The sequence below is a fragment of the Lissotriton vulgaris genome, chromosome 1_1 (genome assembly GCF_964263255.1).
Source record: "Lissotriton vulgaris chromosome 1_1, aLisVul1.2, whole genome shotgun sequence".
NCBI lineage: Eukaryota > Metazoa > Chordata > Amphibia > Caudata > Salamandridae > Lissotriton > Lissotriton vulgaris.
This window is the reverse complement of record NC_141685.1, coordinates 673,836,704-673,853,439: the sequence shown is the minus strand read 5'-3', so window position 1 is coordinate 673,853,439 and position 16,736 is coordinate 673,836,704. Positions and strand designations below refer to the sequence as shown.

Genomic DNA, 16,736 nt, shown 5'->3' with positions numbered 1-16,736 from the left:
CGGCGGAATGGACTCAATGTGGCCCTTCCTTGCGGATGGTAATGGCGGAAGTTGCGGCGCTTCACGCGATGGTGAGGGCCCAGGTCAATCATTGGCTGTCGGCAACAGATGGGATCATAGGACCGGGAACGAGCCCTGACTTGCTCTTTGAGACCCGGCAGCCGACTTGCCCCCTGTTGGAAGCCCTACTGGTGTGTTTGGACCCGGTGCGGGAAGCTGTGCCTGCCCCCGAAGAAACGGAATTCATCGTGTGTGCTGAGATTGGTGACTCCTTACGCTCTTGGAAACATCGGTCCTACAGTTATCGGAGCATTTCGCTGCTTCCCCCATCCTGGACACTGTTGGCCCACACTTTGATCTGTGTCGGAACGAGTCGCACCCCCTCCCCAATCGGTCTCCCAACATGGCGGATGGAACGATGCTTGGCTTCGGGGACGGGGAGGGACATCGTTGGTGCAAGCTGTGTGCGTTGGGACCTGCTATTCCTCTCCTAATTACTGACTCAAGCTCCGACTGCCTCTGTGTGAACTTTGACTTTCCGGGGATGTGGCTTTTCTTATCCGAGGGACTCGGCAACTTTGTTAGACGGGCCCATGGCTGAGATTGTGGGTTGAATCGTTTACGATGGATCTATTGGTAACGGGACTGCTTTATTAACAGACGGATTCCGGGGCGGGGGGTTTGTGGTTCCCCCCGGGGTATTTTTGTATGGTGGACAACTTTACTTGTGTTGGCTTAGGGGGGCCCCTTTGATAGGGCGGGGGGGAGAGACCGGGAGCGTCTAGACTACTTGTCTCCAACGCGTCGATCGCGAGCTACTGGTAGCTCGCCGAGACCCTGCCAGTAGCTCGCGCTGCCCTGTGCTGAATGTGCTTTATATGCCAGCCAAAGCCATTGCCATTGTAAATGCCGACAGAAATGTATTGTAGTACTATTCATGTTTATGTGCGGATATGAAGCCGGCATTCCCGCGTCTGTACTTAATATATAATTATATATTACGGCGCTCTTCTGAATCTATTACGCCGAGTCTGAGTGATGCAAAACCCCCCCACCCCCTTGAACGGTCTCTGCAGACAACAGCACCCGCCTTCACCCAAATCAGCAGCTTTCATTGGCCAAGTCGCTTAGCTGGGGCGGGGTGGAGAGGATGACGTTTGTCTCCTCCGTGATCAGGGTCTCGTGACCCTGTGTAAGCGCCCCCTGCCTCTCCCTAACAGGCACCGCGCAGCTCAGTCACGAGTGCGGAGTTGCAGCGGGCGTCGCAGGGCAAAGCAGCAGGTCCCGCAAGCTGGAGAATTGAACTGCACCATCAGCCTGCTGCCTTCTATCAACCGAGCAGTTCAGCAGCAGGTAAGGCAGGCAAACCGTGAGGCCTCTCGGCGGCCAGCAGTGCCCGTCTTGGCTGTCCTCACAGCCGTGTCTCTGGCTCTGTGAAGCCCCTGTGGCCTGTGGAGTGGAAGCCTGGCTTCCGAGGCCTGTCACGGGGCTCCCTGAACCCCAGCTGTATCGGCTTCTCACAGGATCCGGCCCGTCTCCTGACACAATACTCCGGGCCCCTCGCCTGCCAGCCCGCTCCCGCGCAGTCACTTCATCAAGTTACCTGTGCATGGAGGGCAGACCTCGTGTTGTAGTCTCTGGCCCGGCCTGTGTCACTGGACTGGAGCCTCTGGGAACCGTCAGTGTCAGTGACGGGGGAACAAGGGCCCTCTGTGCAGAAGGGGCTGGCTGACCATGGGGCCCCCTTTGGCAATGCACCCCCAGTTTCTGGCTCGCCTCCGCTCAGACACCGCATTCCATGTCTGTCACTATGACTATGGTCTGTTCCACGCACACATGCTCTGGCCATTGCTCCACGCTGGAGGGTACCCCACAGGGCTCATGGCTTTGTCGTCGGCCTTATTGTCGATATGCAATGATGTGATTATGTCACTGCCTCTTACAGGCCCTTTTATCTCCATAAAACACGGAGCAGATTCCCAAGGCCTATGGCTGGTGGATAAGGGAAGGTATCGGTCGTCTCTAGCCTTAAAATAAATGCACAGCCGACATCTCCCGACCCATACCTTTCAAAACATAATTAGAGTGTATATATGTGTATGTATGTGCTATGGCGGGCCGCAGCTTCCACACCCCAGTGGTCGGAGGGTGCAGGCAGTGAGGGCTGCTGACTTGCACTTTAAGTAGTGCAGGGCGCTGTGGCCAAGAGTGCAGAAAAGGGGCAATAAATACAATTTTTGAATGTAGCCGGAAAAATGCTTTCACGGCTCCTGATTACAGTGTCTGCAAATAATTATTAGAGCACATCAATAGCTGCACTTGGACAGCTGCGCGTCTGTCCCGTGCCTAGGTAGATGGGTAGGGGGAAAAGTAAAAAGAACCTGGTTGCCCTGAAAATGTTCTGCAAAGGTCGCTTCTGCTGGGTGATAGGTCAGGCCCAGTCCATCATTTGGTTCCCTAGCCGTTGGTTTTCCTATTGTCGACCACCGAGTAACCATTTTCTTTCCTAAATTGTAGTTGGTTTTTGCTGCACATATTTTGTTACTGTTTTTCCTGAATCCAAACGCTGTTTTGCTCTGGGTAGTGTTGCCCTGAGATAAATGCAAACTTTATGTGTACTGTACAGACTTAGGAGACAGTTTTGTTGTATTTTGTGCTGTTTATGCATATTTCCGGTATGCAAATGAAATGTATTTCTGCACTGAACTCTGAGGCCTGCTCTGTCCCTCATAGATAGAACCACAGTCAGCACTTCGAGGCCCTACTACGCCCTACTACGCCAGCCACAAGAGATACTAAGAATGTTATGTGTTGTACAGGCCTTTTGAGCAGGGCTTTAAGTGGGATGAAAAACCTGGGGGTATTGTGTTCAAACCACAGTATGGTGGGCTATGAAGAAAATAGTTTTTTTGACCTTTAACGTCAATGAAAATGGGCGTGGGCGGTCACTCGGAAAAATGCGCGAGTTGCTTCGGGTTTGGTAGCTCACGGCCATTTTCACTGACCAGAAGTAGCTCTCACTACACAAAAGGTTGGAGACCCCTGGTCTAGACTATCGCCCTCCTCCGCTTCCCCATGGGTGGGGTTTCCTTTCTTTCTCTTTTTTCTCTTCTTCTTCTATATTTCGGGTTTGGTTCTCGGGCGACAGGCACACTGCTGGGGGAGGGGGCCGTAGTCATCTGCAGGGGTGCATGGTGGGGGGTTTGGGGGAGGGGATCTTTCGTTTTTATTTTGTTTCTATGGCCTTTTTCTCTTCTCTTATCTTTCTTTGTCTTTGTCTTTTTCTTTTTCTGGGTCAGTGCAGTGGGTTTCCTTTGGTATCAATCCCTGCTTTTTCATCTGTGCCTCAATTTTCGTGGTGTTTTTGGGTCTTAGGGCAGGTGACTGCAGGCGCGAATTGACCGTAATATTACTTCACATCCTGAACCTCCTGTTTCAGCGCCATTGATTTGATTGATTACTGTTTACTGTTGACACGTTTACTATTCTGCCTGCCATTGTCGCTGCTGGGAAATTGTTCGGCACCTGATCCGTCCATCTTCTATTATAAAATGAAAACCTTTTATATCCTGTTTCTCTGATTGTGCTGTTTAGTGGCCAAGAGTACGCTAGCATGGAGATTCTGCTCCCCGAGGTGCTGCATGTGATTAAAATTGCTCTCTGTTAATCTAACTGCTTAGCGGCCGGCCCCCGGGGTTGTAGGCCCATATTTGTATTTGGTTTAAAGGTCAATAAAGGTTTTCAAAAAAAAAAAAAAGAGGGCTTTGAGAATGTTCACAATCTAGTGGCATTGCTAATTCCTGGCCGCCACAGACTGGGGAGCAAGGCATACAAGAAAAGCATTTGCAATGCAAAAGGTCTCGCATTACGAAAGTTTGAGCTATTGGTATTGTAAATGACAAATATTTTATTTATGTGTTGGTTTTGAAATTAGCGAAATTAATAGCTTTGTCATTTACAATGCCAATAGTTTTAATTTTTGCAAACGTGACACCTATAGCATTTGTAATGCAATATGTGTTGTATTTACATGACTTAGTTGTTTTAATATTATAAATAACAATGGCTTTTATTTTTTTTAATAATTAATACTTAAATAAAAGTTATTGTAATTTATAATGGCAATAGCTTAAACTTTTAGAAATAACTTTTTCGAAGATTATGTTCAGTGTATTTTATTGGGATAAAAATCCAAGCACAGCAGTGAAATATTAACATCTTTTTGTGACATTTGTAATAAAGCTTGAAACATTGAGAGAACATGTTAGAACCAGTTGTTGTTGAATGGCTGCACAGAGTGATGCTGTGGCTTTCAGAGGTGCTGAGTGAAGCTGTGGCCTTTAGTGGTGCTGAGTGATGCTGTGGCCTTCAGTGGTGCTGAGTGATGCTGTGACGTTCAGTGGTGCTGAGTGATGCTGTGCCATTCAGTGGTGCTGTGACGTTCAGTGGTGCTGAGTGATGCTGAGGCCTTCAGTGGTGCTGAGTGATGCTGTGGCCTTCGGTGGTGCTGAGTGATGCTGTGGCGTTCAGTGGTGCTGAGTGGTGCTGTGGCATTCAGTGGTGCTGTTGCATTGAGTGGTGCTGAGTGATGCTGTGGCGTTGTATGATGCTGTGGCATTGAGTGATGTTGTGACGTTGAGTGATGCTGTGACGTTGAGTGATGCTGTGACGTTGAGTGATGCTGTGGCATTGAGGGATGCTGTGGTGTTGAGGGATGCTGTGGCGTTGAGGGATGCTGTGCGCTGAGGGGTGCTGTGGTGTTGAGTGGTGTTGTGGCATTGAGTGGTGCTGTGGCGTTGAGGGGTGCTGTGGCATTGAGTGGTGCTGAGTGAATCTGTGGCGCTGAGTGATGCTGTGGCGTTGAGTGATGCTGTGACGTTGAGTGGTGCTGTGGTGTTGAGTGGTGCTGTGGTGTTGAGTGGTTCTGTGGCGTTGAGTGGTTCTGTGGCGTTGAGTGGTGCTGAGAGATGCTGTGGCATTGAGTGATGCTGTGGCATTGAGTGATGCTGTGCCGTTGAATAATGCTGTGGCATTGAGTGATGCTGTGGTGTTGAGGGATGCTGTGCACTGAGTGGTGCTATGGCATTGAGTGGTGCTATGGCATAGAGTAGTGCTGTGGCGTTGAGGGATGCTGTAGCATTCAGTGGTGCTGAGTGATTCTGTGGCACTGAGTGATGCTGTGGCGTTGAGTGATGCTGTGGCGTTGAGTGGTGCTGTGGTGTTGAGTGGTGCTGTGGTGTTGAGTGGTGCTGTGGCATTGAATGGTGCTATGGCATTGAGTGGTGCTGTGGCATTGAGTGGCGCTGTGGCATTGAGTGGTGCTGTGGCATTCAGTGGTACAGAGTGATGCTGTGGCATTGAGTGATGCTGTGTCATTGAGTGATGCTGTGGCATTGAGTGGTGCTGTGGCGTTGAGTAGTGCTGTGGTATTGAGTGGTGCTGTGCGTTGAGTGGTGCTGAGTGATGCTGTGGCGTTGAGTGATGCTGTGGCGTTGAGTGATGCTGTGGCATTGAGTGATGCTGTGGTGTTGAGTAATGCTGTGGTGTTGAGTGATGCTGTGGCGTTGAGGGATGCTGTGCGCTGAGTGGTGCTGTGGCTTTAAGTGGTGTTGTGGCATTGAGTGGTGCTGTTGCGTTGAGGGCTGCTGTGGCATTCAGTGGTGCCGAGTGATTCTGTGGTGCTGAGTGATGCTGTGGCGTTGAGTGATGCTGTGGCATTGAGTGATGCTGTGGCGTTGAGTCATTCTGTGGCGCTGAGTGATGCTGTTACGTTGAGTGATGCTGTGTCGTTGAGTGATGCTATGGCGTTGAGTGATGCTGTGGCGTTCAGTGATTCTGTGGCGTTGAGTGATACTGTGGTGTTGAGTGGTGCTGTGATGTTAAATGGTTCTGTGGCGTTGAGTGGTGCTGTGGCGTTAAGTGGTGCTGAGTGATGCTGTGGCTTTGAGTGATGCTGTGGTGTTGAGTGATGCTGTGGCATTGAGTGATGTTGTGGCATTGAGTAATGCTGTGGCGTTGAGTAATGCTGTGGCATTGTAAAATAAAAAAGTCACCAGAATACTACGAGGACGCCTGCCAGGCACTGACTTGTCAGTTTTGGAGAACAGATTCATTAGGTTCTAATAAAATTAACTCTGAGCCCACGGTATCGGACGATGCATGACCAATAAAACCAAACATTATGTAGGTTTACACCCTCTGCTTGCTGTACTGCTTCTGTGAACCCAGAGCACACATACAAATTAGCTATGCAGAGTGCTGCTCGGATAACAGTAACTTCTTTAATTGGCCAACTTTATTTTTAGTCAGTGACAACCAAAGTGGCAGCCCACGGGAGGGTCACAAAAGAGAATGCAACAAGATGCGCCAACTGTGAATCCTGACTCACCCCTTTCACTGAATGCCTGTTGATCTTATGTAGGTTGTTAAGAGCATAACATGGATCGCAACGCTGACAGCTGTGGCTGACTTTGAATCCAGAGTATTTAATTTAATGTATCATAGGAAAAGCATTGACAAAGTCCATTTTTTTAAAATTATTATCAAATTTTGCCAAAAACTGAAGAAACATGATAGTCCGGTGTAGCGGGCGTCAGACGTAAGGGGGCATCACATTTAACGCGTTCAATCGACTGCCTTAACACCAGCTAGGCCAGAGCTAGCAGAAACGGACTGAAGCCCTGGGGGTTGGGCAGAGGATTCATTTGCTGCATAAACAGCAGCTGTCGCACCAGCCAGCCCACTCCCAGCAGGAGCCTGTTCAACAACGGTGAAAAAAACAAGTCGGATGGTGGTGGTGGGCGGGGGAGCAGGGGAGTGATCGAGTGGGAGGGAACAAGCATATGGGGTGTGAGTGAGGCCAAGGGCGCGCTGGCGAAGTGTCGCGTTTCAAGAGCCTGGTGGTGTGTGAGGCTTACTTTCAAGTCGGAATATGTTCGAGCTATATAATAGCTCGACCTAAAAAGACACACACCAAGCCCAAGTAAAATCATTAACAGTCCCTACAAACAGGCTAATGATTCTCCGAACGTGGCAGGGAGTGGATGAGCCTACAGAACAACAACGAGACACTAAGAGACCTACCCCCCCAACAACTCCAAAAGACAAGTAGACTGTAAAAGACCTCCCTGTCTGCATTGTCCCCATTAAGAGCGAGACAAAGGGCCGGCTGCAATTAACATAACAGACACACTAATGTGCGCCCGGCATTCCTGGACGAGATAGGTTCGACTTAACATCAAAATAACAAAGATGTTTCTTAGGTAAAGTTTTGTTGTTTACCTACCAAAAGTTCCCCACGAGCTGCAAGACTTGCAAGCAAAGAAGCAAGCTCGCACGCACAAAGCCAATGTGTAGTCCTTGTCTGTGGAGAATGTGAATTTCAAATAATGAGTCATTAATGTAGACGTGCTCCGCAAAAGTAGTACAGGTTGTGGCTTATGATGTGACTCGTATAGAGTTCCTTGTTGTTCACATGGGTTTAATTTCTGATATTTATGTTTCCCCAATTTTCGCTGCTTGAGTTTTCTTACGAGAAAGTGTCACTGATAGTCCTTGAAATGTCACCGATAATTACATTGAAATTAAGATGTCACATATAGGAATCCGATACCTTGGCAGCTATGTAGCTGAACCATAACATATGGCACAGAGTTAGGGAGCGAGCGAGCAGGAAGTGTGATGATGGCGTGCGCAAGACACGTGTATATATATCTAAAATGTATCCCAAAATGGGTACATATTTTTGTGTCTTTAGTGGTTAACGCTGCTATACTTGTGCGAGGAAGAAGGGGGTGTGTTAATGAGCCGCGTGCCATACGCGTGCACATGCACATGTCCTGTCCTCAGAGTTTTGCTAACGGAGTTATACGAGTGCACAGCTGCTGTTGTTTGTACGTGAAAATTACAAAAAACAATTTGATGGACAGAATGTAGATCAATGTCTTACATTCACCCCAGTACAAGGATCTGGGCCTAAATCCATCGTTTTTTGCACTCCACACCACCCTGGGTCAGATAATGGCTTTATGCAAATCAGCTCTGACCCTGTGCCCCATGGGAACAGTCCAGTCCAAACTACAACAGCCATATCTTTCCCAGACCGGAATCAAGCATCCGAGGACCGGACCGGTTTCAAAGTAACACCTCTCATCAGCCCGGCTAGCTTGACTCCAGTGGCGTGGAGGCTCTGGGACCCACGTCTGAGCTACCCCAGTACACTCAGGGAGAAAATTACAAAAAACAATTTGATGGACAGAATGTAGATCAATGTCTTACATTCACCCCAGTACAAGGATCTGGGCCTAAATCCATCGTTTTTTGCACTCCACACCACCCTGGGTCAGATAATGGCTTCATGCAAATCAGCTCTGACCCTGTGCCCCATGGGAACAGTCCAGTCCGAACTGCAACAGCCATATCTTTCCCAGACCGGAATCAAGCATCCGAGGACCGGACCGGTTTCGAGGTAACACCTCTCATCAGCCCGGCTAGCTTGACTCCAGTGGTGTGGAGGCTCTGGGACCCACGTCTGAGCTACCCCAGTACACTCAGGGAGAAAATTACAAAAAACAATTTGATGGACAGAATGTAGATCAATGTCTTACATTCACCCCAGTACAAGGATCTGGGCCTAAATCCATCGTTTTTTGCACTCCACACCACCCTGGGTCAGATAATGGCTTTATGCAAATCAGCTCTGACCCTGTGCCCCATGGGAACAGTCCAGTCCGAACTACAACAGCCATATCTTTCCCAGACCGGAATCAAGCATCCGAGGACCGGACCGGTTTCGAGGTAACACCTCTCATCAGCCCGGCTAGCTTGACTCCAGTGGTGTGGAGGCTCTGGGACCCACGTCTGAGCTACCCAAGTACACTCAGGGAGAAAATTACAAAAAACAATTTGATGGACAGAATGTAGATCAATGTCTTACATTCACCCCAGTACAAGGATATGGGCCTAAATCCATCATTTTTTGCACTCCACACCATCCTGGGTCAGATAATGGCTTTATGCAAATCAGCTCTGACCCTGTGCCCCATGGGAACAGTCCAGTCCGAACTACAACAGCCATATCTTTCCCAGACCGGAATCAAGCATCCGAGGACCGGACCGGTTTCGAGGTAACACCTCTCATCAGCCCGGCTAGCTTGACTCCAGTGGTGTGGAGGCTCTGGGACCCACGTCTGAGCTACCCCAGTACAATCAGGGAGAAAATTACAAAAAACAATTGACGTGGGTCAGACGTGGGTCCCAGGCACTCCACACCACTGGAGTCAAGCTAGCCAGGCTGATGAGAGGTGTTACCTCGAAACCGGTCCGGTCCTCGGATGCTTGATTCCGTTCTGGGAAGTACACGGCTTTTGTAGTTCGGACTGGACTGTTCCCATGGGGCACAGGGTCAGAGCTGATTTGCATATCGCCATTGTCTAACCCAGGGTGGTGTGGAGTGTAAAAAAACGATGGATTTGGGCCCAGATCTTTGGACTGGGGTGAATGTGTGACATTGATCCACATTCGGTCCATCACCTGTTTTGTTTGCAATACCGCCCTAAGTGCGCTGGGGATGCTCAGACGTGGGTCCCAGGCACTCCACACCACTGGAGTCAAGCTAGCTAGGATGATGAGAGGTGTTACCTCGAAACCGGTCCGGTCCTCGGATGCTTGATTCCGTTCTGGGAAGGACATGGCTTTTGTAGTTCGGACTGGACTGTTCCCATGGGGCACAGGGTCAGAGCTGATTTGCATATCGCCATTGTCTAACCCAGGGTGGTGTGGAGTGCAAAAAAACGATAGATTTGGGCCCAGATCTTTGGACTGGGGTGAATGTGTGACATTGATCCACATTCGGTCCATCACCTGTTTTGTTTGCAATACCGCCCTAAGTGCGCTGGGGATGCTCAGACGTGGGTCCCAGGCACTCCACACCACTGGAGTCAAGCTAGCGTGGCTGATGAGAGGTGTTACCTCGAAACCGGTCCGGTCCTCGGATGCTTGATTCCGTTCTGGGAAGGACATGGCTTTTGTAGTTCGGACTGGACTGTTCCCATGGGGCACAGGGTCAGAGCTGATTTGCATATCGCCATTGTCTAACCAAGGTTGGGTGGAGTGCAAAAAAACGATGGATTTGGGCCCAGATCTTTGGACTGGGGTGAATGTGTGACATTGATCCACATTCGGTCCATCACCTGTTTTGTTTGCAATACCGCCCTAAGTGCGCTGGGGATGCTCAGACGTGGGTCCCAGGCACTCCACACCACTGGAGTCAAGCTGGCCGGGCTGATGAGAGGTGTTACCTCGAAACCGGTCCGGTCCTCGGATGCTTGATTCCGTTCTGGGAAGGACATGGCTTTTGTAGTTCGGACTGGACTGTTCCCATGGGGCACAGGGTCAGAGCTGATTTGCATATCGCCATTGTCTAACCCAGGGTGGTGTGGAGTGCAAAAAAACTATGGATTTGGGCCCAGATCTTTGGACTGGGGTGAATGTGTGACATTGATCCACATTTGGTCCATCACCTGTTTTGTTTGCAATACCGCCCTAGGTGCGCTGGGGATGCTCAGACGTGGGTCCCAGGCAATCCACACCACTGGAGTCAAGCTAGCCGGGCTGATGAGAGGTGTTACCTCGAAACCGGTCCGGTCCTCGGATGCTTGATTCCGTTCTGGGAAGGACATGGCTTTTGTACTTCGGACTGGACTGTTCCCATGGGGCACAGGGTCAGAGCTGATTTGCATATCGCCATTGTCTAACCCAGGGTGGTGTGGAGTGCAAAAAAATGATGGATTTGGGCCCAGATCTTTGGACTGGGGTGAATGTGTGACATTGATCCACATTCGGTCCATCACCTGTTTTGTTTGCAATACCGCCCTAAGTGCGCTGGGAATGCTCAGACGTGGGTCCCAGGCACTCCACACCACTGGAGTCAAGCTAGCCGGGCTGATGAGAGGTGTTACCTCAAAAACGGTCTGGTCCTCGGATGCTTGATTCCGTTCTGGGAAGGACATGGCTTTTGTAGTTCGGACTGGACTGTTCCCATGGGGCACAGGGTCAGAGCTGATTTGCATATCGCCATTGTCTAACCCAGGGTGGTGTGGAGTGCAAAAAAACGATGGATTTGGGCCCAGATCTTTGGACTGGGGTGAATGTGTGACATTGATCCACATTCGGTCCATCACCTGTTTTGTTTGCAATACCGCCTTAAGTGCGCTGGGGATGCTCAGACGTGGGTCCCAGACACTCCACACCACTGGAGTCAAGCTAGCCGGGCTGATGAGAGGTGTTACCTCGAAACCGGTCCGGTCCTCGGATGCTTGATTCCGTTCTGGGAAAGACATGGCTTTTGTAGTTCGGACTGGACTGTTCCCATGGGGCACAGGGTCAGAGCTGATTTGCATATCGCCATTGTCTAACCCAGGGTGGTGTGGAGTGCAAAAAAACGATGGATTTGGGCCCAGATCTTTGGACTGGGGTGAATGTGTGACATTGATCCACATTCAGTCCATCACCTGTTTTGTTTGTTGTTTGTACGTGTGCACGTATTTGGGGCGGGGGCGAGAAGCTGAACAGCATTGCAGTAGCAGTTTAAACGGTAAGTCCTTGGTAAAGCATTATGAGTAAGTGTGTGGCACGTGGCATGCAGAGGTTTGGGGCTTGCGTTAATGCGCAGTGAAGTTTTTAGTTTTGGCGGTTGGATAAGCAGTGTTTGCTGAGTGTTTATAGGGAAGTGGCGTCGGTCAGGGTGGCGGCTTGCAGAGTGTAAGGGAGGTTACAGTTTGTAACTGTGAACGTTGCTACTTTGAACAAAGTCGCTAGCTTTGGCAGTAGATCGCAAATGTGAGCTAAACATGAGAAGGAACTGTGAGTTCCCTTTATTGTTTTAACACTTGCGGCATGAGACAGCTTTATAATGGCTGTGCCAGGGACTGAGAGCAAGGAGAAGATAGGTATTGAAAGTAGAATGGGCTTTAGAGAGAAGGAGGGAGGGAGGGAGGAAGCAAGCAGAAGGTGCGTTATAGTAAAGCGGTATTTTGTGGTAATGCCGGTAAAATGATGCGGGCAACAATAAAACAAGTGTAAAAAGGCATGTGTATGGAGATATAAGAAGGCAGAAGGGGTGGCAATATTATAAAACAAGCAAAAGGAAACAAGCAAATGGCTGTGGCATAACTGCTACAGCTGCCGAATTACGGACCTGGGTGATTGGGTTCGATTCTCGGCGCAGGTAGTGCCTTTTTCAATAAAATGTAAAATACATGACTACAGGTGCAGGAACGAAAAAAAATATATTCAGCACGAGCAGCTGGAATCTGCGCTGTCGGGGCGATCAGAAGGAACTGTGAACACGGAGGGGGAGTTGCGAGGAGTGACGACAACAACAAAAACAAAATTAAATTACTTAGCGGAAAGCCAGTAAAAGTTTCAATAAACAAAAAAAATAACCACACAAATAGTGTGCTGACATGAGGGAGGAAGCGAGTGAGTGGGAGGGAACAAGCATATGGGGATGGGGTGTGAGGCCAAGCGCGAGCCTGGCGAAGCGTCGCGCTTCAGTAGACAACATGCATTGGGAGGAATCTGCTTGTTCAAGAGTGTTGTTTCCCTTACAATAGTTCAGAGCTGTAAATAGCTTGACCTAAAAAACAATGACAGCAAGCAAGATGCGGGATCTGTAAGTGACTGAGTCAGTGAGAATGACTGAATGAGTGAGTGAGGCACTTGCAGGCTTAACATCTTTTAGACATATAAGAAACATGATGTAAGTGCACAGCTATTTTGTTTCAATTTGCCCCGGTCAAAATTATGTTTCAAAAGCATGGTATTATCATTGTCACTCAAGGTTCATCCTGTCAAGGATCTGGCTATACCACTTTTGTACTGATATTTCTACTAAGCAGAGCATTAAAACTTAAACATTCATTGTCTTAATTTGAATCCTCTTGTTTATAATCATTGAAAGAAGTCAACAAATGTTGTCAACCAGCCTATATAAATTTGTCAAAAGTGTTTGAATACTACAGCATAAACACTGCTAGAACCCCATCATTGGTATGTGCCCTAGAAGAGAGTATTGCATATGAAACGGGAAGGTGAATTAAGAATTTATCTCAAAAAGGCTAAGGAGGGGTGTTTTGGTACGTAAATTGCCAAATGCAGTGTGCATTGGTTGCTAGAAATACAACACAGTTTGTCGGAGTGGTCCTGTGTTCCATCTTAGACTGTATCAAAATAACATATCTAACAACATGGAAGTTCACACCTTAGGAACCTTTAGCAATAATTCCTGGCTGTTAAGATCTTTTATTCTTACCTCATGGTACCTAATGACTAGTGAACACATTATCCACATGGCAAATTACATTAAAATGGTTTGAATGGTTTGGAAACAAAGCCTAGGCTGATCTTTCAGAGGATTTTTGTTGGGAAATTAGAGTCTTTAATCGGTGAAGTGCACTTTAATGTATGGCCCCTCTATTTTTTTCATAAAAAATTGTATTAGGAAATAACAATGGAGAAATTGACTGGAACCCTTGTAAGCCACAACAATTGTTTTAAGGGAACTAATGTGCAGGTAGGTTTATTCCGAACAATGCAGAAAATAGTAACATTAGGCCAATACCTTCCATTCTTCCTTTTCTATCCTTAAAATAAGTCTCCCGTCTTCACTGATGACTTTTTCTTTGAGTTTGGCGAAACTTACTCGGTCTTCCCATACATGAGCAATCCTACAAGGGAGAGAAATGACAATGCATATACTGTACTTTTTATTGGTTTAGTTGTTCCTATAGCCTAATACCCGCAGCACTTTCATCTATGTCGTGCTGTATTGTACTATAATTGCATTCATATAGCGCTTACTATGGAAATGGTTTAGAAGAAGGGATGGCTGTGATCTATTCAATAAGGTGTGGACAAGATGCAGAAATATGTTAAAAGAGATTACGGCAGACTGTAAAGTCACTTAGAGTAGGCAATACTCAGAGACAGGAGTCATCCAGAGGAGGAGGGCCATTAGAAAGAAAAAAGGAAGGAGAGAGAACTATCAAAAGTTTTAAGTCATGGTATATTTTTCATGCAATGTTTTAGCAATATAACAGGAGGAGGCTTTATGAGACTGCATGCAATCTGAAGATGTAATACTGTGGAAAGAAAATAATTATTTGCATGTGTGACACTCCTATGTTATATATTTTTGATAGGCACAAGAATCAGGCAAAGAGTCTGTCCTGTGTCTGGAATGCATTATGCAGAAGCTGTGGGCTGCGAGGATGATGCGGAGTCCTTGCGCTGGAAGAACTCTTGAAGCAAAGGTGATGCGTCTGTTCTGTTCTGGCTTGCGCCGCGCAGCAGAGGTGATCCTTCGGTTCTGCTGTATCCACAGATGGGCTGGCAGAGAACCCTTAGGCCCACTTCCATGGGTTGAGTACTGGGGTGGCACAATTTGGCAGGGTAGAACTAACAGTTGCCGAAGCCAGGCGCTGGTTACAAGAGTCTATCCCTTGGAGTCAATATGGTGGTCATGGGTACAGGTTGCAGGTCCAGTCCTTCTCACCCAGGCAAGAGGGCGGCAGCAAGCAGCATGTCAGCACAACATGCAGCAGTCCAGCAGAGTGGCAGCCCTTTCAACAGCACAGCAGTCCTTCTTCCTGCTAGAGTCTTCCACAGTTCTAGAAGTGTACTAAAGAGTTGGTGTCTGAGGTCCAATATTTATGCCAGGTGCCTCCTTTGAAGTAGGAGAAGCTTGTAGAGGTTTCCTTTTGAAGTGCACAGGTTTCCTGCCCCCTTGCCTTGGCTCCAGACTAACTACAGGGGGTATGCAGCCCTTTGTGTGGAGGCAGAACACAGGCTATTTTAAGTGTAAGTAGTTCTGTACCCAGCGCCGCTCTCCCATCCTACCAGGGATGGCCCGTTTAGGCACACCAGAGCTTTTCATTGTGTGGGGCTGTCTAGTAGGAATACACAAAGCTCAACTGTCAGCTATATCCAGTCATGTGACCAATAGACAGATTGCAGGATCTAAATGGATAAGGCGAGAAAATGCCATCTTTCTAAAAGTGCCATTTTTAAAATTGTTATTTAAAATCTGACTTTACAACAAGAGATTCATTGCAATTCCCAAGACATCGAACATGAACTTGTTCCTATCTGGAAGTTAAAGCTTATTTAACGTAACCAGGTAATTCCAAGGGTATCCTATGGAAGAGGCAGGCCTACCAGTAGTAAAAAACAAATTAATGGAGGGCTTTGCCAAGATGGCGACGGAGTGAGACGTGTTTTACCGTCCCTCCGGCGCCGCTAACTGCTGAGTGTTGTTTAGCACCCCGGAGCAGAGTGCTGTTGGAGCCCCCATGCCTGTGGCGCTCCCTGCGGCCAAGGAGGGCGATCCGGTGGTGTGATCCAGGCCCCCGGAGGCGCCCCGCCGGGACGAACGAGCCGCAGGGGCCGCGGCGGAGTGCGGCCTAACAATCCCCGCCCTCGAGTGGTGGCGGGCACCGGACCTCTGGAGCAGTGGTGCGGATCGCGGGCGCCGGCGGAGAGCTGAGCAGAGAGGTGGCCCCGCCGCGCTTGCACTGCATCCTTCTCCCGCTGCCTGCTGCAGATCCACGCGGTCCCGGGGAGTTGGATTGAGGGCCCCCGTTGGGGTCTCCGAGGGGAGCCGTTTGCTTTGTCCTGCGGGGACGCCCGGCACCGCTTCGGCCCCTCCCTCACCTCTCGGTCGGAAGTCCGACCCAGCACCCGGACCGCCTTGGGGGGTCCACGTTGCCGGAGCCGCAGGGCTGATCTGAAACACAGGGCGGGCAGGGGATTCCACCCTTTCGCCTGCCATGACCATCGGACGCACTGCACGAAGTGGCCGCCATTGTGGAGCAAGGCCTGTGGCCGCCTGGAGAGCCGGCGGCGTACTGGCGCACCTGGGCTGCGGACGCGGCCTTGTGAGGGGCCCCTAGCCTGGAGAGAGCTTTGTGAGGATGTGGCCTCGGGTCCGCGCTGCTCGCCGAGGGGCCAGGCTGGGAGCTTAGCGGACGAAGAGTTATCGCTGGAGGTGGCTGGAGTGCATGAAGCTGGACTCGAGGGGGGTCCGCATTGCAGTAGGGGCCCGCTTCCTGGTTGCATTTTGGCGACTCAGCCCCGGTTGCACCTGGAAGTCATACCGGGTCAGACTAGTGGTGGAGGGCCTGCTCCTTGCCTCGCGTGGTGCATGGCCGGAGTAAGGCCTCACATGGCGCTTGGGTAGCGCGATTCCTCCTGGAAGCCTGCAGAGGGGTGCATATTGCGCCGGCCCGACCCTGATCAGTGACAGAGCTCAGCCCGGAGTGCAGAGGGCCCAGGAACTGTATATCCGAACGAGCGGGGGAGCCGTGATGGCCTATACACAACAGAGAGGGAAGCCTGGCAAAGATGGTCCGTCCAAAGGTTCCCAGCAGCCGGCGTCCCCTGGGACTAGCGCTTCGCCTACATCAAAGGACGATGAGGCCCCCGCCACCAAAGCTTTCATGACGGAGCTCTTCTCCTCCATTAAAGAGGACATTTCAGAGCTTCGATCTCAGCTTGCGTCGGACCTCCGTGAAGTGAGGCGGGATGTGGATGGCATTGGAGAGCGAGTGGCCACCCTGGAGGATCATGATGTGCACCAGCTGCAACAAGATGTGATTTGGCTCACAGAGCAGAATCTGGACCATCAAGCACACGTGGAGGACTAGGAGAATCGTTCCCGCCGGAACAACATCCGCATA

General features: G+C 49.6%; 1 protein-coding gene across 2 annotated transcripts in view; it reads right to left on the bottom strand.

Annotated features, from left to right (window-relative positions):
• The window catches only part of LRRC39 (leucine rich repeat containing 39), a 229,947-nt gene that overhangs the window by 162,766 nt on the left and 50,445 nt on the right, over positions 1-16,736 (bottom strand). For both annotated transcript variants that reach the window (XM_086954502.1, XM_086954510.1), the window contains exon 3: positions 13,622-13,727. In XM_086954502.1, coding sequence (XP_086810628.1) covers positions 13,622-13,727 — 106 coding nt within the window. The remainder of the gene's footprint in view (positions 1-13,621; positions 13,728-16,736) is intronic.